This window comes from Pagrus major, chromosome 1 (genome assembly GCF_040436345.1).
Source record: "Pagrus major chromosome 1, Pma_NU_1.0".
In the NCBI taxonomy this organism is placed as follows: Eukaryota; Metazoa; Chordata; class Actinopteri; order Spariformes; family Sparidae; genus Pagrus; species Pagrus major.
In genome coordinates, this window is record NC_133215.1 from 5318239 (window position 1) to 5343073 (window position 24835).

At 40.9% G+C, this 24835-nt stretch overlaps 2 protein-coding genes across 2 annotated transcripts; both read left to right on the top strand.

Annotated features, from left to right (window-relative positions):
- The first annotated feature begins 9803 nt into the window (after positions 1–9803).
- LOC141003923 (B-cell receptor CD22-like) lies at positions 9804–12390 on the top strand. Its single transcript, XM_073475404.1, has 7 exons — positions 9804–9882; positions 10155–10415; positions 10514–10774; positions 11143–11224; positions 11326–11386; positions 11710–11894; positions 12024–12390. The coding sequence occupies exons 1-7, from the start codon at positions 9804–9806 to the stop codon at positions 12112–12114; spliced, it is 1020 nt and encodes a 339-aa protein (XP_073331505.1). The 3' UTR covers positions 12115–12390.
- A 1160-nt stretch (positions 12391–13550) lies between these two features.
- Positions 13551–24655, top strand: LOC141003949 (B-cell receptor CD22-like). The gene is made up of 11 exons (XM_073475440.1): positions 13551–13632; positions 13733–13811; positions 14668–15016; positions 15143–15364; positions 16144–16413; positions 22653–22913; positions 23151–23411; positions 23640–23897; positions 24158–24245; positions 24363–24420; positions 24569–24655. The coding sequence occupies exons 2-11, from the start codon at positions 13752–13754 to the stop codon at positions 24653–24655; spliced, it is 1914 nt and encodes a 637-aa protein (XP_073331541.1). The 5' UTR covers positions 13551–13632; positions 13733–13751.
- Positions 24656–24835: the final 180 nt, after the last annotated feature.

Genomic DNA, 24835 nt, shown 5'->3' on the forward strand with positions numbered 1-24835 from the left:
CTGTTGTTTTCGCCTGTGGTAAGTTGTGATGACACGAGCTAGATATTTCCTGACATACCTCGAAAATGCTAATTTTAATGCTAATGCTAGCTTACGGTCTTAGCAGAAAATCCAGCTGTATGCTAGCTGCGCAGTATCAAGTGGTGGAAAGCAGCTAGCTTTATTTTAACATTAATTAACGTAATCAAGTACTGTATTGTGTCATATTCTGCTTTAACATCACTTGGCTATGTCTACCAATGCTGCTTCTACTTGACTACAATTCAGACAAGCATATTTTTTACTCAAATCCTGACCTGATTCCTTTAGTATCGGTTTTCTGTCGATACCAACCTGATGAGATTAAACGTGTATCAATAATGCATCAATACTAAAAGAATATAATAGGTGTAATATAAACTTTTTTAAGGGGTTCATTGTGCATTATGAAGACGTAATGATAATTAAAGAGCATGTTGTTGCTAATGCTTTTACCTAACTGATCCGAGGATCTTCTTCCAATACTGCAAAAGGCAGGAAAAGTTTGCTTCTACCTCATAAAGTTACCTGAATATCTAGAAGCTGAAGACCGGTGTAGTGCCGAGAAGAGACTGCTTGCCGAAAAACGACTGCCCCCGACGGGAACGCGCATCAGTTCAGAGGAAGTGGGCGTAGGTCTACTACGGGTCAGCTGGCAGACGCAGCACCGAGAGAAATGTTTTTTTTTTACTGTGCAGTCCTGCAGCCCAAGTGAAGAGGCTACGGAAAAAGAACGGCGCAGATAAAAAAAAGTAACCTGATGTTTCCATAATGTAGCAATCCAGAGTTACAGGGTGCAGGGTGCAGTCACTTTTCGGCAGGCCCTGCCGAAAAGTGACTGCACCCTGTAACTCTGGATTGCAAGGAGTGATATTGACCAAATTCACTGTACATGCACCTGGTTTCCTCTACTATTAATGCTGAAAAGACAGAGAATGTAACCCCTCCCAATCCAGAGTTATAGGGTGCAGTCACTTTTCGGCAGGCATTGCCGAAAAGTGACTGCACCCTGTAACTCTGGATTGCAAGGAGTGATATTGACCAAATTCACTGTACATGCACCTGGTTTCCTCTACTATTAATGCTGAAAAGACAGAGAATGTAACCCCTCCCAATCCAGAGTTACAGGGTGCAGTCACTTTTCGGCAGGCATTGCCGAAAAGTGACTGCACCCTGTAACTCTGGATTGCAAGGAGTGATATTGACCAAATTCACTGTACATGCACCTGGTTTCCTCTACTATTAATGCTGAAAAGACAGAGAATGTAACCGCTCCCAATCCAGAGTTACAGGGTGCAGTCACTTTTCGGCAGGGCCTGCCAAAAAGTGACTGCACCCTGTAAGTCCTTATTGCAAGGAGTGATATTGACCAAATTCACTGTACATGCACCTGGTTTCCTCTACTATTGATGCTGAAAAGACAGAGAATGTAACCCCTCCCAATCCAGAGTTACAGGGTGCAGTCACTTTTCGGCAGGGCCTGCCGAAAAGTGACTGCACCCTGTAAGTCCTTATTGCAAGGAGTGATATTGACCAAATTCACTGTACATGCACCTGGTTTCCTCTACTATTGATGCTGAAAAGACAGAGAATGTAACCCCTCCCAATCCAGAGTTACAGGGTGCAGTCACTTTTCGGCAGGCCCTGCCGAAAAGTGACTGCACCCTGTAACTCTGGATTGCAAGGAGTGATATTGACCAAATTCACTGTACATGCACCTGGTTTCCTCTACTATTAATACTAAAAAAACAGAGAATGTAACCCCTCCCAATCCAGAGTTACAGGGTGCAGTCACTTTTCGGCAGGGCCTGCCGAAAAGTGACTGCACCCTGTAAGTCCTTATTGCAAGGAGTGATATTGACCAAATTCACTGTACATGCACCTGGTTTCCTCTACTATTGATGCTGAAAAGACAGAGAATGTAACCCCTCCCAATCCAGAGTTACAGGGTGCAGTCACTTTTCGGCAGGCCCTGCCGAAAAGTGACTGCACCCTGTAAGTCCTTATTGCAAGGAGTGATATTGACCAAATTCACTGTACATGCACCTGGTTTCCTCTACTATTAATGCTGAAAAGACAGAGAATGTAACCCCTCCCAATCCAGAGTTACAGGGTGCAGTCACTTTTCGGCAGGCCCTGCCGAAAAGTGACTGCACCCTGTAAGTCCTTATTGCAAGGAGTGATATTGATCAAATTCACTGTACATGCACCTGGTTTCCTCTACTATTAATGCTGAAAAGACAGAGAATGTAACCCCTCCCAACCCAGAGTTACAGGGTGCAGTCACTTTTCGGCAGGCCCTGCCGAAAAGTGACTGCACCCTGTAAGTCCTTATTGCAAGGAGTGATATTGACCAAATTCACTGTACATGCACCTGGTTTCCTCTACTATTAATGCTGAAAAGACAGAGAATGTAACCCCTCCCAATCCAGAGTTACAGGGTGCAGTCACTTTTCGGCAGGCCCTGCCGAAAAGTGACTGCACCCTGTAACTCTGGATTGCAAGGAGTGATATTGACCAAATTCACTGTACATGCACCTGGTTTCCTCTACTATTAATGCTGAAAAGACAGAGAATGTAACCCCTCCCAACCCAGAGTTACAGGGTGCAGTCACTTTTCGGCAGGCCCTGCCGAAAAGTGACTGCACCCTGTAAGTCCTTATTGCAAGGAGTGATATTGACCAAATTCACTGTACATGCACCTGGTTTCCTCTACTATTAATGCTGAAAAGACAGAGAATGTAACCCCTCCCAATCCAGAGTTACAGGGTGCAGTCACTTTTCGGCAGGCCCTGCCGCACAGTGACACAGTGATATTGACCAAATTCACTGTACATGCACCTGGCAAACAGAGAATGTTATGCAGAATGTAAAGGCAATCCGTTACAGTTAGCCTACAGTTCTATATATACTGCATTATTGTATTCATAATTATGCTCTTAAAAGTACAAGTTATCCAAAAAGTTACTTAAGTAAATGTAATGAAGTAAATGTAAATCGTTATTACCCACCTCTGATAGCACTTACTAATTTCTCAGTATGTGTTATATGATTGCTATCTAATGTGACGTGGAAACACTCCTGCATTCTTTTCTGCATTGATTTCCTAATCCTCGTTATAAAATCACTGAAACAGGGATATTGAATTATGACTTTATTTATAGATCAAAGCGGTGTAAAATCATATTGCAACAACCATAACAACAACAACAACAATAAAAGTGGCAAGGTAAAGCATCTACCCTCATCAATTGTTGACAACTAGCCTACATCATGGAAACATCAGGTTACTTTTTTTATCTGCGCCGTTCTTTTTCCGTAGCCTCTTCACTTGGGCTACAGGACTGCACAGTAAAAAAAACATTTCTCTCGGTGCTGCGTCTGCCAGCTGACCCGTAGTAGACCTACACCCCACTTCCTCTGAACTGATGCGCGTTCCCGTCGGGGGCAGTCGTTTTTCGGCAAGCAGTCTCTTCTCGGCACTACACCGGGACATTTTGCAGAGGAATAGGTGATGAGCAAAGCGGAGCTAAATCTACCAAGAAGCCAGACAGACAACTCCAGTGTTGCCTCATGTCTGCTGGATGTGTAAGTAAGCACTTATTTTCTAACTTGAGCCATAATAACTTGAGTTAAATGGTGATGTCACAGTAGTCTCTTGTAAGCTAATTGTTAAGCCTCTAATTCTGTGGTGGGCAGATGAGAGTATGTGCCTGTGTAAAATGTGTTGTTTGGTGAGGGCGATAGCAGGCAAGAGTACTTACTTAGCTAACAAATAATAAGCTTTTCATTTGAAGTATCTGCCAATTAGGAAAATCATGGAGGGGTTTGAAGAATGTAGTTTGCTGATTTAGTTGTAGTTTCTACTGCTGCTGCTAGATGGCAGTGAAGAGCCATATTTGACTTGTAGATGGAAGATAGTATTTACAATATATCAAACCATGTTGTGTTTATGTACATGCTTTCCTTTTTCTTGTGTGTTTTTCATCTCGTTTCTTGTTTATTTGTCAAAACACTGTTATAGTTGTAATATTATTTGATTGTTTGTGTCAACAGCTGCAGCCCCACCCTCAACATTCAAGATTCAGGATGTTTATTGTCACCCCGGTTTTACAAGTACACTCGTGTGAAAATCACACATGCGTAGAGACTCCGCTACAGAAATGGCCCCGCCCCGCAGGAACAAGGTCAAAGGTAGGTATGTTTAATTTTGCGATTATCCTGATAATCATCAGTCTATTCTTAAATATATTTATTGCATCGCAGATGGGACACATCTTTTCTAACTGCAAAACAATCAATCACAGAATCTTAAATAGGCAATCGTAAACTCTTCCTGCACAAATAAAGGGTTAATTGATGGTGGTAAGTTTGGAATCCAAGTGTTTTGGACTCTTGTAAAGTTATAAGATACAAAGCTAGTCCACTCCTCTGTGAACAGAAGCGATACTAGTCATTCTGAAACTTTAAGTTGTTAATCAACACCCTGGTGTTGGCCTTTCCAGTGAGGCTAAGAAGTATGACAGGCCATTAACTGCAGCCCACCCTCATCATGCATATTAATAATGTGAAAAGGAAGGAAGACAGGCTTGTCTTAACAGCTTGATCTGTGTCATGCTCTCACTCACTCTGATGACCACAGAGGAACGTTGTCTTTTAAGAACACATCCTTCTCCATTGAAAGATGTTTATATATGTTGTCTACACGATTTATCTGCTGATTTAACATCTCTGAAGCCTTAAAGAAAGATAAGAGAAGCAGCAGCAAGTGAATTTATTGTCTCCCTTCTCTCCGTGCCAAGGTAGAGTATATCTTCATTTAAACTGTAAAGCATTTAGCGCTCTTATCCAGAGCAACCTAAAGTGGATTTGTATCAATATATACAGTGTAAAATTACCAGATTAACAGTTTCTGTAAATTTCATGTTTGATGTGATGCACAACTTTAAAACTTGCAGTAAAAATCACCTGTTTCTTTCAAAGTGCATGCCTTAAAACTGTAATGTTTTGTCAGAGATGCCACACTGTGACTTTTTTTCTCATGTTTCCACATAAAATCTAACAGTCTTTGAACCTTGAAAATGTATATTAAATTGTTGCGTATCCTTAAAGGCACGGTTAGTTATGGTGAATTTTAAAGCTATAATAATGTTAGCAGTTCGTCTGAAATAACCCTCCCCCTCACAGTGTGACTTGCTGAACTTAGTGTGATATTTCCATGCACTCTGTGGTTAACAGTATTGTCCGCTTTTGTTATCTGTATATCACTTTGCTGCTATAAGTAGTTGGTGTGAACAGAGAGGAAACTATGAATAGCACATTGATACTGTATCTTGTACAGTGCTCTGCAAAATTGCATTAAGGTTAAAAAATATAACGCATTGTTGTGTCTTCTTTGCACCAGGTTTAAAACAGAGCAACCGGCAGGGGGGGCTTACCAGTTAGCCTGGAGCCAATCTTTCCTGCCACAGGTAACATTTTCATTTGAGATTGTATTGATTAATTAGTATTCACTCGGAACATCTGTGCATATATTTGCATGAGTGTTTTTGAAGGTTTACTCTGAATCAGCAGTCTATCAGAGCTGAAGTGTCACAGTAAGTTTGGTCCTCCTGCTCCTGGTTTGAGAATAGACAGGAAATAAAGGCAGACACGTCTTACAAAGACCGCTTTTATTCTGAAGGCATCTATTCCTGTGTTGTGTGTGAGTTTACCACACAGTCTTCCACTGACATACTGCCATCCTGTGGAGACTGTAAACCATTGCACTACACATTGTTGCCCGTCTTGACATGGAGCGCTGTCCCCCTTCAACACTGCAGCTGCTGATTGAAGACATTTCTTTTGTTTCTCTCTTACATGGTTTATCATGACTTTTTCATGTGACTTTTTTGCTGTAGCGATTGCATCTTGAAATGAAGTAAAGCACCAGGGGTCGACCGATGTGGCTTTTTCAGGGCCGACAGCAGTTATTTGAAATCAAGGAGACTGAAAAATGATATTTGGGACTGATATTTATTGGCAGTAAAAATTAAACTCTTTGTGTCAAAATTTAGAACAACCAGTGATGGAATGAGCCAAATAGTACAATTTACAGTAAAGTATCCAGGTACTTGAATATTTGAATGTTCTTCCACTTAATACTCTTTCTCCACTACATTTACTTGATACATTTAGTTACTAGTTACTTTGCAGATTCAAATTATTCAGTGTCTATACACTTCTAATTGTGACGTGTTACCGATCAGATGTTGTTGTGGGGCGGGACATTAAGTGAGAGGATGTTGCATCAGAGCCAAAGTAGCACATTTTTAAATTAGTTTATTTTATCAGCAATCAAGTACCAGTAAAACAGAAAACAAGTACCAAGTAAATGCAATCGTTACCTCTACCCTGTTAGAAACCCACAGAACAAGTCTCTCATTCTTAAATAATCAGCTTTAAGAGGTCCATATACAGTTTACAAAGCAATACAATTACTCGTTAAGTCAGAGAGTTACTGACTACATGCAGATTAAATAGTCTAGTTTAACAGCTTCACATCTGTCTGCTGCCTACTGTGCTGACCACAGAGGGACATTATCTTTAAAGAGGAAATGTTTCTCTTATACAAGCAGAATTATTTATTGATATCTTTAGTGTGATGATTAATGTGATATGATTGATCTTTCATACATTGACCTGCTGATGTGCTTTAATTTCTCAGAAGTCACACTGAGATGAGAGGAGCAGCTATGAGTTTAAAAGTGACAGCGAGTGGATTCCTTATCTTCCTTCTCTCTGTGCCAGGTAATGTATGTGTTTATTTACATTGTTGGGTATTTAGTTACTCAGAGCAAGCTAAAAGCAATTTTTTAGAATTATATAAAAATAAATGATTACCTGACTAATCATTTTCTAGATTGTTTGTGTGATATGATGCCAAATGTTGCAGACCATTAAAACACAGACAGTTCTGTTTTCTGTTTCCATTTTTGTGTAGTAAATGTTAAAGAATAAGAGTAGTGCTGTGTCAGTCATCTATAATTGGAGCTGTTAGTGGTTCATCTGGCGCTGGTACTCCGTAGCAGGATTTGTTGTTAGCAATGTAATTTCAGGGTTAACTCTGTGTTACGAAGCAGGTTCACTTTGTCTTTCGTCTGTTGTGAATCTGATTGTAGTTTCTGATGTTCTCTGTGTTACAGTGGTACAGGGTCAGAAGGGCTGGGGAATAACTTACAGCTCTACTGAAATCTGTGCCGTTAAAGGATCGACAGTGGACTTACACTGCACCTGCACATACCCGTCCAGCATAAATGACCGTAATACAACAGTAGATAAAACATTATGGTTTATCAAAGGGCCGAATAATGACCCAGAGGATCTGTCAACAGATCCAAACTACTCTGGTCGTGTGGAGTATCTTCGTCATGACGACAACAATTATACTCTGAGAATCACAGACCTGAGAGAGAGCGACTCAGCTAAGTACAAGTTCAGGTTCATAACAAACCAACCAGATGGGACTTATACTGGTTTACCTGGAGTCGCTTTGAGGGTCATAGGTAAGATTTTCATCTGAATATTGGTTCCAAATGTTCAGTATCTTGGTAACACAATGAATCTTTGTGTATCTGTTTGCATGCATGCAACTGATCGTCTTGTAAAATGTACATTTTGGTTCTATCTTGACTTATCCAGACTTCCAGGTGCCGGTGGAAAGATCATCCAACCAGTTAGCGGTTAAGTGTCGGACCACTTGTGATTTACCTGATCAGTCTTTATATATCTGGTACAATAATGGACAGAAAATGGATGAGGAAACATCTTCTCATCCAGTCTCTGTTAATGATAACGGCAGCTATTCCTGTGCTTTTAGACGGCAAGAGGATTACCGCTCTCCTCCAGTGTGTGAGTTTGCTTCACAGTGTCACTAATAAAAAGCTAAACTGGCAAGACAATGTACTATAATATGTCAAAATAATGGAAGGCGTCTCTGAATACCTTCACATGTGTGTGCATGTCTCTTGTGCTAGTCAGGCACAGACACCTTTTCATACTTGAAATAATTAATTTATGTTCATATATCCTCCTCCAGATATGCCAAAGGTTCCCTCTGTGTCAGTGTGTCCCAGTGGTGAGATAGTGAATGGCAGTTCAGTCACTCTGAGCTGTAGCAGTGATGCTAACCCAGCAGCTACTTATACCTGGTACAAGAAGAATCAACACCGTCAGTCTCTCAGTAGAGAACCACAGCTTTATTTCAGGTCCATCCAGTCATTTGACTCTGGAGAATATTACTGTAAGGTTGAGAACCAGCTTGGGAGTAAAACATCTGAATCCATTTCTGTCGACGTGAAATGTGAGTGAAACATCATTCTATAGTCAGTTTATGTTACTAAATGTTTGTCATCGCTTCATAGCTGCCCTCTGTGTCAGCGAGTCCCTCTAGTGAGAAAGTGAAGGGAGTCCATTGACTCTGACCTCTAGCTGGTGATTCAAAAATCTTCCTCACTCCAAAATTAACCTGTAAATAGTTGACATTTTACAGCAGATGCAGTCTGATTGAATCTGCAGTATGGTCAGATAATGTTACAGGAGGCTAACACTTAAAGGACATGAGCATTTCCTCTTTCGTTCATTGTGCGTTTACTTCACTGTGTGAATGTCCAACTTTTACTCTGGGTAACTTAAACACCATACCGCTCATGAAATGTAATTTTAACTTAATACATTAGACTTGAATACATTAGAATGCTACTGTAGGAACATCAGTCATGTCAAGTCAGTGTGTAAATGAGTGCAATATATAATGTGGGTTGCTAAAAGGCACAATCTGAACCCAGAAGTAGCAGGAGGAGACCTGGGAGGAAATGAAGGTATTCAGATAGGCAGTTAATTTATGTTTGTTTATTTATATATGCATCTCCAGATACTCTAAAGCTTCCCTCTGTGTCACAATGAAATCTTACAATTTTATACCTAAAGATAACAAGACAGTGACGAGTGCTTAAATGTGTGTTTGCCAAGGGGCTGATCAAACTGCACCTATTTTATTGAACCTTTTAAATATGTCATTCTTCTTCTGAATACTTAATCCGCACCTTGAAATGAAATGTAAAATGTGTTCATGTTTTCTCCTCCAGATGCTCCAAAGCTTCCCTCTGTGTCAGTGAGTCCCTCTGGTGAAATAATGGAAGGTAGTTCAGTGACTCTGAACTGTAGCAGTGATGCTAACCCAGCAGCTAACTACACCTGGTACAAGAAGAATGGAGATCCAGACCTTCAACCTCTCAGTAAAGAACCACAGCTTGTCTTCAGCTCCATCCAGTCCTCTGACTCTGGAGAGTATTACTGTACAGCTGAGAACGAGCTGGGGAGGAGGACGTCTGAATACATCTCTATTAATGTGACATGTGAGTGAAACATTTTATTTAAAATAACAGATTAAATGTGTCCAGTCTTTGCAGGAGAAGATTTTACTGTCATGTCTACGTTCTTGTGCTCCTCATTCTCAGTCTGCTGTAATTCACTGAGCAGCTCCAGGAGACTTGAGGAGTTTTCTGCTGTTTTGGGACCCAGATTCAAACAGTGCTACACACAGCTGTTCACACTTTATGGTTTAAATACTACACAATCTATTGTTGTAACACACTTAACCTATTCTCTTAATACATCTCTAGATGCTCCAAAGCTTCCCTCTGTGTCAGTGAGTCCCTCTGCTGAGATAGTGGAGGGCAGTTCAGTGACTCTGACCTGTAGCAGTGATGCTAACCCAGCAGCTAATTACACCTGGTACAAGAAGAATGGAGATCCAGACCTTCATCCTCTCAGTAAAGAACCACAGCTTGTCTTCAGCTCCATCCAGTCCTCTGACTCTGGAGAGTATAACTGCACAGCTGAGAATGAGCTGGGGAGGAGGACGTCTGAATACATCTCTATTAATGTGACATGTGAGTGAAACAGTTTATTTAAAAATAACAGATTAAATGTGTCCAGTCTTTGCAGGAGAAGATTTTACTGTCATGTCTACGTTCTTGTGCTCCACATCCTCAGTCTGCTGTAATTCACTGAGCAGCTCCAGGAGACTTGAGGAGTTTTCTGCACAATCTATTGTTGTAACACACACTTAACCTATTCTCTTAATACATCTCCAGATGCTCCAAAGCTTCCCTCTGTGTCAGTGAGTCCCTCTGCTGAGATAGTGGAGGGCAGTTCAGTGACTCTGACCTGTAGCAGTGATGCTAACCCAGCAGCTAAATACACCTGGTACAAGGAGAACCAAACACTGATTCAAGGACCAGAAGGCAGCTATCATTTCTCCTCCATCAGCTCTGAGGACAGAGGGATCTACTACTGCAAGTCTGAGAATCAGTGTGGAGAGAGCAACTCTTCATCTCTAATTATAGACGTCAACTGTGAGTAACATCAGGAAGTCACTTAGACTGACAATGGAACTAAAATAAAATGTTGACTAATATTGATTAATTGTCTCTCTGTACATGTTCTCCTCCAGATGCTCCAAAGCTTCCCTCTGTGTCCGTGAGCCCCTCTGGTGAAATAATTGAAGGTAGTACAGTGAATCTGACCTGTAGCAGTGATGCTAACCCAGCAGCTAATTACACCTGGTACAAGGAGAATGAAGACTCACCAAAAGCTTCAGGACAGATCTTCACCATCACTGACGTCGGATTTGAGCACAGTGGGAATTACTATTGTAAAGCCCAGAACAGAAGAGGAGATTATAACGCCACCTTGGATCTGAATGTCGTGGCTGGTAAGTTATCATCAGAAGTCACACCGCACCATCAGTTCTTGTGAAACTTCTGTGTCCATTAGAAGGAGTTGCTAGCTGCTCCATTTGTGATGGAGGAAGCACACTGTTGACCCTAAAAGTCCAGTTTTAGCAACATAATTTACTGAAACTTTCGTACAGATTCAGTGGTGTGCAGATATTCATAGCTGTACCCTCAATGATGTAAATCAACAGTTTAACATAATTGAGGACATGCTTCATTTGTCTCTTAGGCTGGCCACAGTTATTAAATTTTTATGAACAAAGAACATTATTTTTAAGGTCATTGCTATTTTATTTGTTACACTCTAATTAATCGTCAGTCTTTACGTTTGATCTCTGTTTTCTAGGAGCATGGAGATCAATAGTTGCTGCCACAGTTCCTGCCATTTCCCTCGTAATCCTACTCACCTCTGTCTTTCTATGGATCACGTGAGCTGTTTTGTTTCACAAATAATTGTTGATAAAGTAATTCATTTTAGCAGTGAGTGTAGCATTTTAGTTTAACTTTTATCTTGAATTCTCCTGACCAGAAAGAAGAGGGCTCCCAAGCAAACCTCTGAGGCTGGAGAGAGACCAGACAACAGGGAGCAGGTGAGGAAGTAGAGTCAAAATACTTCATTGAAAAATAAAAACACCATTCTGGCTTTAAAGTTTAGTTGAGACTGCCAAGCTGTCTAGATTCAGGTGGCCGGAAAACCAAAGATACGACACAACATTGAAAATCTGGCCCAAGTTTGGAGAGTTCCTAAGAAATTCATGCTTCACTGCTTTAAAGAGGAATTAGGCCATTTATAAACTGCACCATCTGCTGTTAGTAACCAGGAAATACAACAACAAATTGTGTCTGATTGTCTTTGTGGAGTAAAACCCCAATCCTGCCCACATAATTCATCTTATTTGCCCGTTGTCCACAGATACAACCAGCAGAGCAGCAGGTTGAATTAGACTATACCACTGTCTACTTCTCAAATAAACAAGCAGATCCCATCTACTCCAACATCAGACCAGCTAAGCCCCGAAGATACAAGGATAAAAATAATGAGGGAGAATCGGTCGAATATGCTGCTGTGACATTTAACAGTGCCAGTGGAGGCTCGAGGTAAGCAGCTCCTCAAACAAAAACATTATCTATTAGGCGCAAATTAAAGTTGGAAACAATTGATGATGATTTTATTCTAATAATTTAGCCACTGTGTTTATCGCTTCTTTTAATGTATTTTCCTCCCAGAACCAGAGGTCTGGAAGCTACAGATGAGCCAGCTGCAGTGTACAGCCAAATCAACAGATTCCACAAAAAACATGGACAGAGGAATCTGTAGTCTACTTTGTTGATGAAGGTTCTCAGTCATCCAGGTCATGTTAATTCAAAGTGCTTCGAATGCACTTAGTACTTAGAATGTAGTCTACTTTCCATCCAGGGTATTTCTTATTAATCTTTGTGAAAGAAAAACGCATTGAGCTTTTAAACATATTCCTTATGTCAGGCTTATCCAAGAATGCAGGGAGAACATACGTGTACATATACATTTAAGCAGAACACACAAGAGAATTAAGCTTTGTACATGGCTTAGCATAAGTTTAAAAAAAAAAGTAAAATTTTCACGAATCATAGCAATAGAAAATGTGATTAGTGTAACATGTTTTAGCATGGATTGATCTCCTCCTCCTAGCTGGAGCACCTGCATGGAGGCAGGTGGGAGAAGTTGGATGAAACATCATTCCTGACTGGCTTCCTACCCACGGACACAGACAGGTTTCAAGTCCTCATGGTTGTAGTAAAACGACTGTGTCTGTGGTGCATGACAATTTTGGCGAGCACAGTTTTCTGTACAGTACGCTGGGCACCTCCGCTTCACCCTCTTGTTGTTTGACACAATGCAGCATTTCAGTTCAGCTAAAAGCAAACATGTATGATGTGTAAATTCCCCTGTGAGAACAGTGAGACGTACGAGTTGTTGTCATGGATTTTGAGAAAATCTTGATGCCTCAAGCAGGAGAACAAAAAAATATGAACATTGTTGCCAGAGAAAGACACCCTGCAACTAGAGAGCTACATAGAGCGATCACCTCCTATTCCTTTTCTATATACAAAGCTGTGAACTCCAAGTTCAAATCAATGGACTCTACCTGGATGGGCTGGAAAACCATTGTGTCACTTGATTTGACCAAAGTAAACTGCAGACAATGCCGATATTGCTGCCATTAGGTGTTGATAAAGAGATATGTGATTGCAAAATCATTTCATTAACTGTGACTTACAGATGTATAACTCACTGCTTTAACTATGAGAGCTTACTTTACTTAAGAGGACCTGAACATATATTTGAGCTGTGAATCTCCATTGAGTCCATTTCAGTTTTTTGGGGTCATTCATTGAAGCAAAGAATGTGAAGTTCACTAAATTTAAAGTCTTTTCAGAATAAAATTTTGTGTAGCACACGACATTTGAGCCTTTGTTCAACTAAAACAAGAGTTTGTTGTAATATGTTAAAGACTTTGTGACGCTCTGCCTCAGTTCACACAGAGTTTACATGTAGAGAGCAGGTGTAAATATTTACAATCAAAATGAAAAGGTTTGACTTAATGCATCTCATACTGCTGCAGTAGCAAAGAGATTAAATGTGTCTGTTGTCTCATCTGTTTTTGAATGGTCTTTTCTGGTGTCAGTGGGATGTTGGCAGTGAAACAGGTTTCGAACCAACAGGTTGCGATTTCAGTTTCATGTCTGTTAATAACCTGAAGAGGAAGTAAATGTAGTCGTTTAAGAGGCTGATATCTGTTTTCTGCTCACTGACAACTGAGGAACGGTTTCTTTCAAGACGACGTCCGTCTTCATTGTAAGTAGAATTGTTTGTTGATGTGACTGATACTGTAAACCTCCTGTGTGCATCATTATTTTACCTGCTGACATGTTTTATTGTCTCTGAAACCTCACAGAGAGATCAGAGGAGCAGATATGAGTTTAACTGCAGCAGCGAGTGGATTTGTGGTCGTCCTTCTCTCTGTGTCAGGTACAGTTACATTTACTGCATTTAAAGAGGGAATCTTGTCTTTTGCATGAAGCAGCTGTGTGCTCAGCACTTTTACACGCTGTAAACTGAGAATATTTTGGGTTTTCAGAACTTTTCCCTTCTCATCCTGTTTAATCTGTTCTGAAGTCGACCCTGGCTGCAGAAGCACCAGCTCATGTGGAGGACGATTAGTTTGTATCTGCAGCTACTTTTATCACAGTGAAGTTTTTTGGAGGGATATTGTTCTCACAGTAAAACCCCAAAAACTGACTGTACTTCTTGTATATGATCGTACATCTGCACCACTGCCTGCTAGTTCTGTTTGTGCTGTCTGACGTCAGTGTGATGTTTCCATGCTATATGCAGACAGCTTATCATTACATCATCGCAGCTTGAAGCAGTTTCCCACACTTCAGTGTTCTGCTTGTATTTTTTAGTCTTCACACTTTCTTCACACTATCCTGGTCAGTAAACTGCATTAAAGGTCACAGGTTCAATACATTCCTGTTCACTTCACTGCACCTTCAGACTGGGTGCACATTGAGTTTAACTGTAGAAAGCATGTTCACATCTTCCACTCTTCCTTTGTTTGTGTTCATCCTGGTGTCATTCAGAAATAACATACAAAAGTCATGAAGTGTTATTTATTTAAAGCATTAGTTAGAAAGTGCCTATTAAAGGGAAGTTAACATGTGGGTGGGGTAACATGAGTATTTTGTACAACTTTTGAAGCATGTCCATGTTACCTGTCCTCCACATCATATTGGTAGTATGCTCACCTTTGTCTTATTGACTGATTTTTATCTCAAGTTATTTATTTTGATTGTGTTTTCTGATGTGCTCTGTGTTACAGTGATACAGGGTCAGGATGACTGGGGAGTGACTTATACTTCTACTGAGATCTGTGCCTTAAAAGGATCAACAGTGGACATGAGCTGCACCTACAAATACCCATCCAGAACACTTTCCGGTTATACTACAGTTGTGAAAGCATTCTGGTTTGCTAAAATGAATGGAAATGAACATGTGGATCTGAGAACAGACCCAGAGTATTCAGGTCGTGTTCAGTATATCTGTGGTAACAACGACTGCACTCTGAGAATCACAGACCTGAGAGAGAGCGACTCAGCTAAGTACAAGTTCAGATTCATAACAAACCAACCAGATGGGAAATATACTGGTTCACCTGGAGTCACTTTGTCTGTCAAAGGTAACATTTTCAGCTGAATATTTATTAAGTTCGTGTTACAATATCTTTGTGTGTGTGTGTGTGTATGTGTGTGTGTTTCATATTCAGTCTAAAATGAAGACTTCTGTTTCTTATTCACATATTCAGATCTGCAGGTGAGGGTGAGCATCTTACAGGCCTCTACACGCTGGGCAGCGCTGATGTGTCACAGCAGTTGTCGTCTACCTGGTCGTCTTCGCTACGTCTGGTACAAGAATGGACGGATCGTTCAGGGACAATCATCTTACTATTATTCAGGCTCCTTCAATCCTGCAGACAGCTTTTCCTGTGCTGTAGAAGGACATGAGAACTCCCGCTCTCCTCCACTGTGTGAGTTTACTTACAGTCGTCCACTGAAATAACACCTGGTGGAGCCTTTTGAGCCTACCTTTTGTACTGTACCTTAACTACATGTAATTCATTGGTATTTGGTGGTTCATTGTGCAGAATTGGGAGACAACCAAATCACAGCCCCATGAGATTGTAGACATGATGCATGAATATCTTTCATTGTCTGCACTGCAACATTAAACAGTTAAATATCAGCTCACACTGGAGATCATGCAAAACAAGATTTACCTTCATGTCTTTAGCTTGTCAATTCTTTTTGATTTACAAAAACTTCACAGTGATTCCATGTTTATCTGTTCTCATCTTTTGTTGATACTTTCATTAATGAATTTGTTATTAACCAATCTCTAATTTCTGATACAAAACACTTGATGGTTTCAGGTTTGAACTGTTTTGATTCTGGTTAGTTCACAAAACATGAATGAAGACAATGAAGTATCTCACTTCATTCTTTCCACTCATGTTCTTTTGCCAACTTGTGAAAAGATTTCACGTGCACTCCTCTTATTTAACTACTAGAGTTGATGAGTAAACATGAAACTGTCCAAAGACACTGAACCAGGATCATTTCCTTGATCTGCTTCCTTCAGCACTGATGAACTGTGAGACACTTTGAGTCTTTGTGTGCTTTATGTTTTCAATTTGAATTAAAAGTAAGATGAACTAGCTTTAGTTTTTCTGACGTGTGCCTTATGTGGATCCTAATGCCAACAAACATTGAAATTAAATGTACAATGTGTTCATGTTTTCTCCTGCAGATGCTCCAAAGCTTCCCTCTGTGTCAGTGAGTCCCTCTGCTGAGATAGTGGAGGGCAGTTCAGTGACTCTGACCTGTAGCAGTGATGCTAACCCAGCAGCTAAATACACCTGGTACAAGAAGAACAGAGATCCAGACCTTCAACCTCTCAGTAAAGAACCACAGCTTGTCTTCAGCTCCATCCCGTCCTCTGACTCTGGAGAGTATTACTGCACAGCTGAGAACGAGCTATGGTGGAGGACGTCTGAATACATCTCTATTAATGTGACATGTGAGTGAAGCAGTTTATTTAAAAATAACAGATTAAATGTGTCCAGTCTTTGCAGGAGAAGATTTTACTGTCATGTCTACGTTCTTGTGCTCCACATCCTCAGTCTGCTGTAATTCACTGAGCAGCTCCAGGAGACTTGAGGAGTTTTCTGCTGTTTTGGGACCCAGATTCAAACAGTGCTACACGCAGCTGTTCACACTTTATGGTCTAAATATGACACAATCTATTGTTGTAGCACACTTAACCTATTCTCTTAATACATCTCTAGATGCTCCAAAGCTTCCCTCTGTGTCAGTGAGTCCCTCTGCTGAGATAGTGGAGGGCAGTTCAGTGAATCTGACCTGTAGCAGTGATGCTAACCCAGCAGCTAACTACACCTGGTACAAGGAGAATGAAGACTCACCAAAAGCATCTGTGCAAATCTTCACCATCACTGACTTAAGAGCTGAACACAGTGGGAATTATTCCTGTGAAGCCCAGAACAGAAGAGGAAGAAATAAAACCACCGTACATCTGACTGTTGCAGGTAAGTTATCCTCATTCACCTGCACACACACCTGTTTACTGCACCAGACCTGATTAACATGTTAATATGTAACAAGTCATAACTGGTGCAAAGAAAACAACATTTCCTGTCTGTGTTCAGAGACAGTTTTTCTGTAGCTGTGTTCAGGGAGGAACCTCCATCATGTCAGAGGTGGATGACTCTGACTGACTGATTAACAGACAGCATCACCTGGAAAAGTGATTTATTCATTTTCATCACATATCTCTGTGTTTGTTTCTAGTTAATTCAACAATGATAATTAACATCATCAGGGTGACTGTGGTGGTCTTGATGCTGATTCCTCTTCTTCTCCTGAGTCTGTGGATCAGGTAAAACAATCCAAATCCATCTGCTCTTTTATTTTCTTCTTCAGACTTCATTTAGTTTTAGTGATATGAGTTTCTCAATGTTGAATTTTGTATTTGTTGTTGTTGGACTCAAACCAGGAAGAAGAAAACTCTGAGCTCCACCACTGAACCACAAGAACCTGTCGAGATGATAGAGGTGAGAGAGAGAGAGAGAGAGAGAGAGAGGCCACCTTGACAAAACTTCCCCTATATCACAATTATAATAACCTGGCTGATCTGATTTTATGCTGGTTCATGAATGAGGTCCTTTGAGCCTCATTTTGTCATCTCTCCTCATCAGCTGGACTCTTGTCCTGAGTATGAGAACATCTCAGACTTCACTGCAGCAGAGACAGAAGACACAGAGCAGCAGGAAGACATGCTGTGAAGTCCAGTCAGGTTAGAGACTCCTGCATGGAATAAAACATCCCGACTTTAGATTCACAGTCACAGTCACAACTAAAACTTTACACATGTTTTGTGTGATTCTCTTCAGATGCAGCTGAACCAGAGGCAGGACTCACCTGATGGACACAAAGAAGTACCACATTGAAACATCACAGAGGAGAGCGAGGCTGTGGAGGATGTGGGGGAAGTGGACACATTTATCTTCAGCTCCAAAAGTTTTCATGTTCAGTTTTCAGTAGCAGCAGCAGGTAGGAGGCAGCAGCACAGACAGTCAGCAGCAGCATGTAGCAGGAAGTTTAGAAGAATGTGGAGTCGGCAGCTTCAACTGAATCACGTCGAGGTGTCAGACATGATTTATTGTTCAGATCAGCTTACTGCTTCAACTATGAGAGCTTATTTTTACCTGTACAGTCAGTTATATTATAGAAATTGATGAGTTGTTAAACAAAATGTATTTTCAAATTCTCCAGAATAATAAATAATATTTGAAAAATCTCTGATCAGCTTCTGGGTTTTCACCTGTCCTGGCTGACAAAGCCAATAAAGTGTGTTCAAAGTGAGAGAGTGAGCTGAGAGCATCACATTTTACTTCATGTACAGTTTATATTTTCACACATTAAAGCCAAACATAAGTCCAGTAGTAAAACACTTTGTAAATATTTACAATCACAATCAAAAATGTGACTTAATGCATCCGATACTGAATTTATTATTGAATTTATACTTTGCAAGACAACACAGCTTTAGTATGATGTGGGTGTTGACTGGCATTTGGCACATCATGTATGTTAATAAGCTAAAGAGGAAGGAAATGTAGTCATTTAAGAGCCTGATATCTGTCTTCTGCTCACTGACAACTGAGGAACGGCTTCTTTCAAGACGACGTCCGTCTTCATTGTAAGTAGAATTGTTTGTTGATGTGACTGATACTGTAAACCTCCTGTGTGCATCATTATTTTACCTGCTGACATGTTTTATTGTCTCTGAAACCTCACAGAGAGATCAGAGGAGCAGATATGAGTTTAACTGCAGCGGCGAGTGGATTTGTGGTCTTCCTTCTCTCTGTGTCAGGTACAGTTACATTTACTGCATTTAAAGAGGGAATCTTGTCTTTTGCATGAAGTAGCTGTGTGCTCAGCACTTTTACACGCTGCAAACTGAGAATATTTTGGGTTTTCAGAACTTTTCCCTTCTCATCCTGTTTAATCTGTTCTGAAGTCGACCCTGGCTGCAGAAGCACCAGCTCATGTGGAGGACGATTAGTTTGTATCTGCAGCTACTTTTATCACAGTGAAGTTTTTTGGAGGGATATTGTTCTCACAGTAAAACCCCAAAAACTGACTGTACTTCTTGTATATGATCGTACATCTGCGCCACTGCCTGCTAGTTCTGTTTGTGCTGTCTGACGTCAGTGTGATGTTTCCATGCTATATGCAGACAGCTTAACATTACATCATCGCCGCTTGAAGCAGTTTCACACACTTCAGTGTTCTGCTTTTATTTTTAGTTTTCACACTTAAAGGGACTTGGGGCAGTATCAAGAAATGACATCAGACAAGCCGGTGCGGGAGCGCGCATTAACTCTTCACAGCAGTGCAGCTGATGCCTTATCCCCTACACACACGAAGTAGCCGGGAAGCCGGCTCGCTGTGTGTAGCAACACACAAGCGCTGCAATTTACCGTTACGGTTGATGCAGTCTGAAAGGCACGGGCGAAAGCAAAGACGGCACAGTGAAGGACAGAAATATCGTCTCTGATACGGGATTGCTGTGTGTTAGCGGCTAACGTTACTACACAGACACAAACAAACTGTTAGCCTGTGGCTACAGCCAGCTGCTAACGTCACCTCCCGGATAACAGGTTGGGATTTCGGTCCCATATATAAAGGGACATATTTCTAACTATTCAGTTTCAGACTAAAAGACCATGGAAAATGCGCAGTCTGTAACTATTCAGTGTTACACAGCGGTAGACCAAGTTACATGTTTGCAGCTAACGCTACTTTGCACGTTATGATCATATGATTTTCAAATCAAGCTCTAAACATGACCTGTAATGTTTTCTTACCTGGTTACTAGGAAATGAGCCATGTCAGCATCTGTTTTCAGTCCCAATTCAAGTTGAAGCTGCCTCCATTAGTTGAACGCGTATCCGATGTGTATTCAGGTGCCAGCCCGGCTTTGGTCGTAATTTCGTTTCGACTCACGACATGCTGCTGATAAAACCTTCGTTTTCTTCTAAGTCTGACTTTTTAGTGGACTTTGTGTGGTGGTGGGTCGTTTGCTGGCTGTAGCAGAATCCATTACTACCCAAACACTAGTTTGGGTCCACCGCGCTCGTCTTCTTCGCGTATCCAAGTCGAAAGCTGTCGAGAATACGCATTCGGCGTCATCTTACGTCACGTCCGCAGGACACAGCCTGTTCAAGGCAATGGAGAGATACTTGGGTGGGCTCATTCTTTTTGGTTTTGAACGCTTCATCACCCATTAGCATTAAAAACCTTAAAATGCATGTTTATCTTTTCACAAATCCTGCCCCAAGTTCCTTTAACTCAGCAGCATCCTGACCACAGAGTGAACAGAGAGAACTGACCAAGAACAGCACAGACTCTGATAAATAATATTTCTCCTCTTATCCTGGTCAGTAAACTGCATTAAAGGTCACAGGTTCAATACCTTCCTGTTCACTTCACTGCACCTTCAGACTGGGTGCACGTTGAGTTTAACTGCAGAAAGCATGTTCACATCTTCCACTCTTCATTTGTTTGTGTTCATCCTGGTGTCGTTCAGAAATAACATACAAAAGTCATAAAGTGTTATTTATTTAAAGCATTAGTTAGAAAGTGCCTATTAAAGGGAAGTCAACATGTGGGTGGGGTAACATGAGTGTTTTGGACAACTTTTCTTCAGCATCTCAGAAAAGTGTGTAAAACATGTTTTTATTAATTTTCTGCGTGGAGGACTTTTTGTTGACGCACGATTAAGAACTTTTGATGACAGTAATTAGTCTGATAATCGAGGATTTTGAAGCATGTCAATGTTACCTTTCCCCCACATCATATTGGTAGTATGCTCACCTTTGTCTTATTAACTGATTGTTAACTGAAGTTATTCAGTTTCATTGTGTTTTCTGATGTGCTCTGTGTTACAGTGATACAGGGTCAGGATGGCTGGGGAGTGACTTACAGCTCTACTGAGATCTGTGCCTTAAAAGGATCAACAGTGGACATAAGCTGCACCTACAGATACCCATCCACTGTAAAGAGAGTTGAGAATAGATTTTGGTTCAGGACAGTGCGGAATAAGAATTATACAGATCTGAACAATGAACCAGAGTATTCACGTCGTGTGCAGTATGTTAACTGTGTTAACAAGGCCTGCACTCTGAGAATCACAGACCTGAGAGAGAGCGACTCAGCTAAGTACAAGTTCAGATTCATTACAGACCTACCAGATGGGACATATTCTGGTTCACCTGGAGTCACTTTGTCTGTCACAGGTAACATTTTCATCTGAATATTTATTAATTAAGTTCAAAGTGTTTAATTTCCTGAAATCACTGTAAATGTTTGTATACATCTTATGTATGTATTTAGAAACATTATTGACATTGTTGTTCATTATGCACATATTTACAGAGCCTCTCAAGGTGCAGGTGCATCGTTCACGTTCAACAACTTACCTGATATGTGTCAGCAGTTGTTATGGTCATTCTTCCTTCATCTGGTTCAAGAATGGAGAGAAAATCCCTGAAAATTCCTGGTATTACTATCCAGGCGAGGGTGGTCATGCAGACAAGTACACCTGTGCTGTCAGAGGTTATGAGAAGTTCCCGTCTCCTCCAGTGTGTGAGTTTACTTTCTGTTCCATCTCAGGGAGTCTTTAACATGTTAATGTAACTCAGTGGTATTTGGTGATTTGTTGTGCAGAAGTGGTCGACAACCAAATAGCTGCACTAAGATTCTAGACTTGTTGAATAAATATGTATTTTTTGTGTCTTCACTCCAAATTAAGCTGTAAAATAACAGATCACAGTGGAAATTTAGTCAAACAAGATCTGTCTGTATCTTTAGTTGACACTTAAAGATGCAAAAACAATTTTATTTAAGGACTTTTTTAAGTCTGGTCCATCCAAGAGTGAACAGAATGTAGTCATATGATTGCTCAGATGTGAGGAGTTACAAGTTGTTAGTCTTACTTGTGTTTTGAGTGTTAGTATGCACACCTTTAGCTAACTTACCTACTAGAGTTCATTAGTAACATGAAAGTGTCCAAAGACACTGAACCAGGATCATTTCCTTGATCACTGATGAACTGCGAGGCATTTTGTCTGTGATGTTTATGTGCATTTGGATTTATGTTGATTAGGTTGAAGTAAGATTAATTAGTTTGGTATTTCTGATGTCTGTCTATTTCTTACATGGACCTCCATTGCCGACACACATATTAAAATTGAATCTAAAAATGTCAATGTTTTCTCCTCCAGATGCTCCGATACGTCCCTCTGTGTCAGTGAGTCCCTCTGCTGAGATAGTGGAGGGAAGTTCAGTGAATCTGACCTGTAGCAGTGATGCTAACCCAGCAGCTACTTACACCTGGTACAACAATAATCAAAATTGGCACATTCATGCTTCAAGTAAAGATCCAAAGCTTTACTTCAGCTCCATCCAGTCCTCTGACTCTGGAGAGTATCACTGTACAGCTGAGAACGAGCTGGGGAGGAGGATGTCTGAAATCATCTCTATTAATGTGACATGTGAGTAAAATTCAGCTTGTTTAAAAAGCATCAAGCCACTAATGACAACTCTTTAAAGCTTTATCACCCAGTCCAATGTTTCACTGATCACTCACACTCATTCACTATTGCTCAGTCAAATTATTGTCTCATCTGCAATTTTATAATTAAATGTAAAATGTGTTCATGTTTTCTCCTCCAGATGCTCCAAAGCTTCCCTCTGTGTCAGTGAGTCCCTCTGCTGAGATAGTGGAGGGCAGTTCAGTGACTCTGACCTGTAACAGTGATGCTAACCCAGCAGCTAACTACACCTGGTACAAAGAGAAACAAAAAGTGATTCAAGGACCAGAAGGCATCTATCATTTCTCCTCCATAAGCTCTGAGGACAGAGGGAACTACTCCTGCAAGTCTGAGAATCAGTATGGAGAGATCATGTCATCATCTGTATCAGTCGATGTCCAGTGTGAGTACAAAATATAAGCAGCACTGGTGTCCTGCTGACTCAGCGTTAAGGGACATGTGACTTGTAGCCACAGCAAACCTGCTTCACATGTTTATTAATACTTACTGACTATCTCCAGAGATATAATGTGAATTTACTATTAACTGTGGTCTATTTTTATTTTCTTTATCCAAATTGTAAATGTGACGAGGCCATCTTCTGATGTGAATGACATGAGTCTCTTTAAATCTCCTGCAGATGCTCCAAAGCTTCCCTCTGTGTCAGTGAGTCCCTCTGCTGAGATAGTGGAGGGCAGTTCAGTGACTCTGACCTGTAGCAGTGATGCTAACCCAGCAGCTAACTACACCTGGTACAAGGAGAAACAAAATCTGCTTCGAGGACAGACACAGATCTATCATTTCTCCTCCATCAGCTCTGAGGACAGAGGGAACTACTCCTGCAAGTCTGAGAATCAATATGGAGAGATCATGTCCTCGTCTGTATCAGTCGATGTCCAGTGTGAGTACAAAATATAAGCAACAATGGTGTCCTGCTGACTCAGCGTTAAGGGACATATGGCTTGTAGCCACAGTGAACCTGCTTCACATATTGACACACATATCTCCAGAGATATAATGTGAATTTACTGTTAACTGTGGTCTATTTTTATTTTCTTTATCCAAAATGTAAATGTGACGAGGCCATCATCTGATGTGAATGACATGAGTCTCTTTAAATCTCCTCCAGATGCTCCAAAGCTTCCCTCTGTGTCAGTGAGTCCCTCTGCTGAGATAGTGGAGGGCAGTTCAGTGAATCTGACCTGTAGCAGTGATGCTAACCCAGCAGCTAACTACACCTGGTACAAGGAGAGTGAAGACTCACCAAAAGCATCAGGACAGATCTTCACCATCACTGACTTCAGAGCTGAACACAGTGGGAATTATTCCTGTGAAGCCCAGAACAGAAGAGGAAGAAATAAAACCACCGTACATCTGACTGTGGCAGGTGAGTTATCCTCATTCACCTGCACACACACCTGTTTACTGCACTAGACCTGATTAACATGTTAATATGTAACGAGTCATAACTGGTGCAAAGAAAACAACATTTCCTGTCTGCGTTCAGAGACAGTTTTTCTGTAGCTGTGTTCAGGGAGGAACCTCCATCATGTCAGAGGTGGATGACTCTGACTGACTGATTATCAGACAGCATCACCTGGAAAAGTGATTTATTCATTTTCCTCACATATCTGTGTGTATTTCTAGTGAATTCAGCAATGATAATGAACATCATCAGGGTGACTGTGGTGGTCTTGATGCTGATTCTTCTTCTTCTCCTGAGTCTGTGGATCAGGTAAAACAATCAGAATCCATCTGCTCTTTTATTTTCTTCTTCGGACTTCATTTAGTTTTAGTGATATGAGTTTCTCAGTGTTGAATTTTGTATTTGTTGTTGTTGGACTCAAACCAGGAAGAAGAAAACTCTGAGCTCCACCACTGAACCACAAGAACCTGTTGAGATGATAGAGGTGAGAGAGAGAGAGAGAGAGAGAGAGAGAGAGGCCACCTTGACAAAACTTCCTCTATATCACAGTTATAATAACCTGGCTGATCTGATTTTATGCCGGTTCATGAATGAGGTCCTTTGAGCCTCATTTTGTCATCTCTCCTCATCAGCTGGACTCTTGTCCTGTGTATGAGAACGTCTCAGACTTCACTGCAGCAAAGACAGAAGACACAGAGCAGCAGGAAGACATGCTGTGAAGTCCAGACAGGTTAGAGACTCCTGCATGGAATAAAACATCCCAACTTTAGATTCACAGTCACAGTCACAACTAAAACTTTACACATGTTTTGTGTGATTCTCTTCAGATGCAGCTGAACCAGAGGCAGGACTCACCTGATGGACACAAAGAAGTACCACATTGAAACATCACAGAGGAG

Excerpts from the sequence above, each read along its gene's own strand:
- LOC141003949 (XM_073475440.1), top strand. The coding sequence starts at position 13,752 with ATGAGTTTAACTGCAGCAGCGAGTGGATTTGTGGTCGTCCTTCTCTCT. Across the intron at positions 13,812-14,667 it reads TTCTCTCTGTGTCAGGTACA|GGTCAGGATGACTGGGGAGT; the intron begins GTTACATTTACT and ends ACAGTGATACAG. Across the intron at positions 15,365-16,143 it reads CTCCCGCTCTCCTCCACTGT|ATGCTCCAAAGCTTCCCTCT; the intron begins GTGAGTTTACTT and ends TTTCTCCTGCAG.
- LOC141003923 (XM_073475404.1), top strand. The coding sequence starts at position 9,804 with ATGGAGATCCAGACCTTCATCCTCTCAGTAAAGAACCACAGCTTGTCT. Across the intron at positions 9,883-10,154 it reads CAGTCCTCTGACTCTGGAGA|ATGCTCCAAAGCTTCCCTCT; the intron begins GTATAACTGCAC and ends ATACATCTCCAG. Across the intron at positions 11,387-11,709 it reads GACCAGACAACAGGGAGCAG|ATACAACCAGCAGAGCAGCA; the intron begins GTGAGGAAGTAG and ends CGTTGTCCACAG.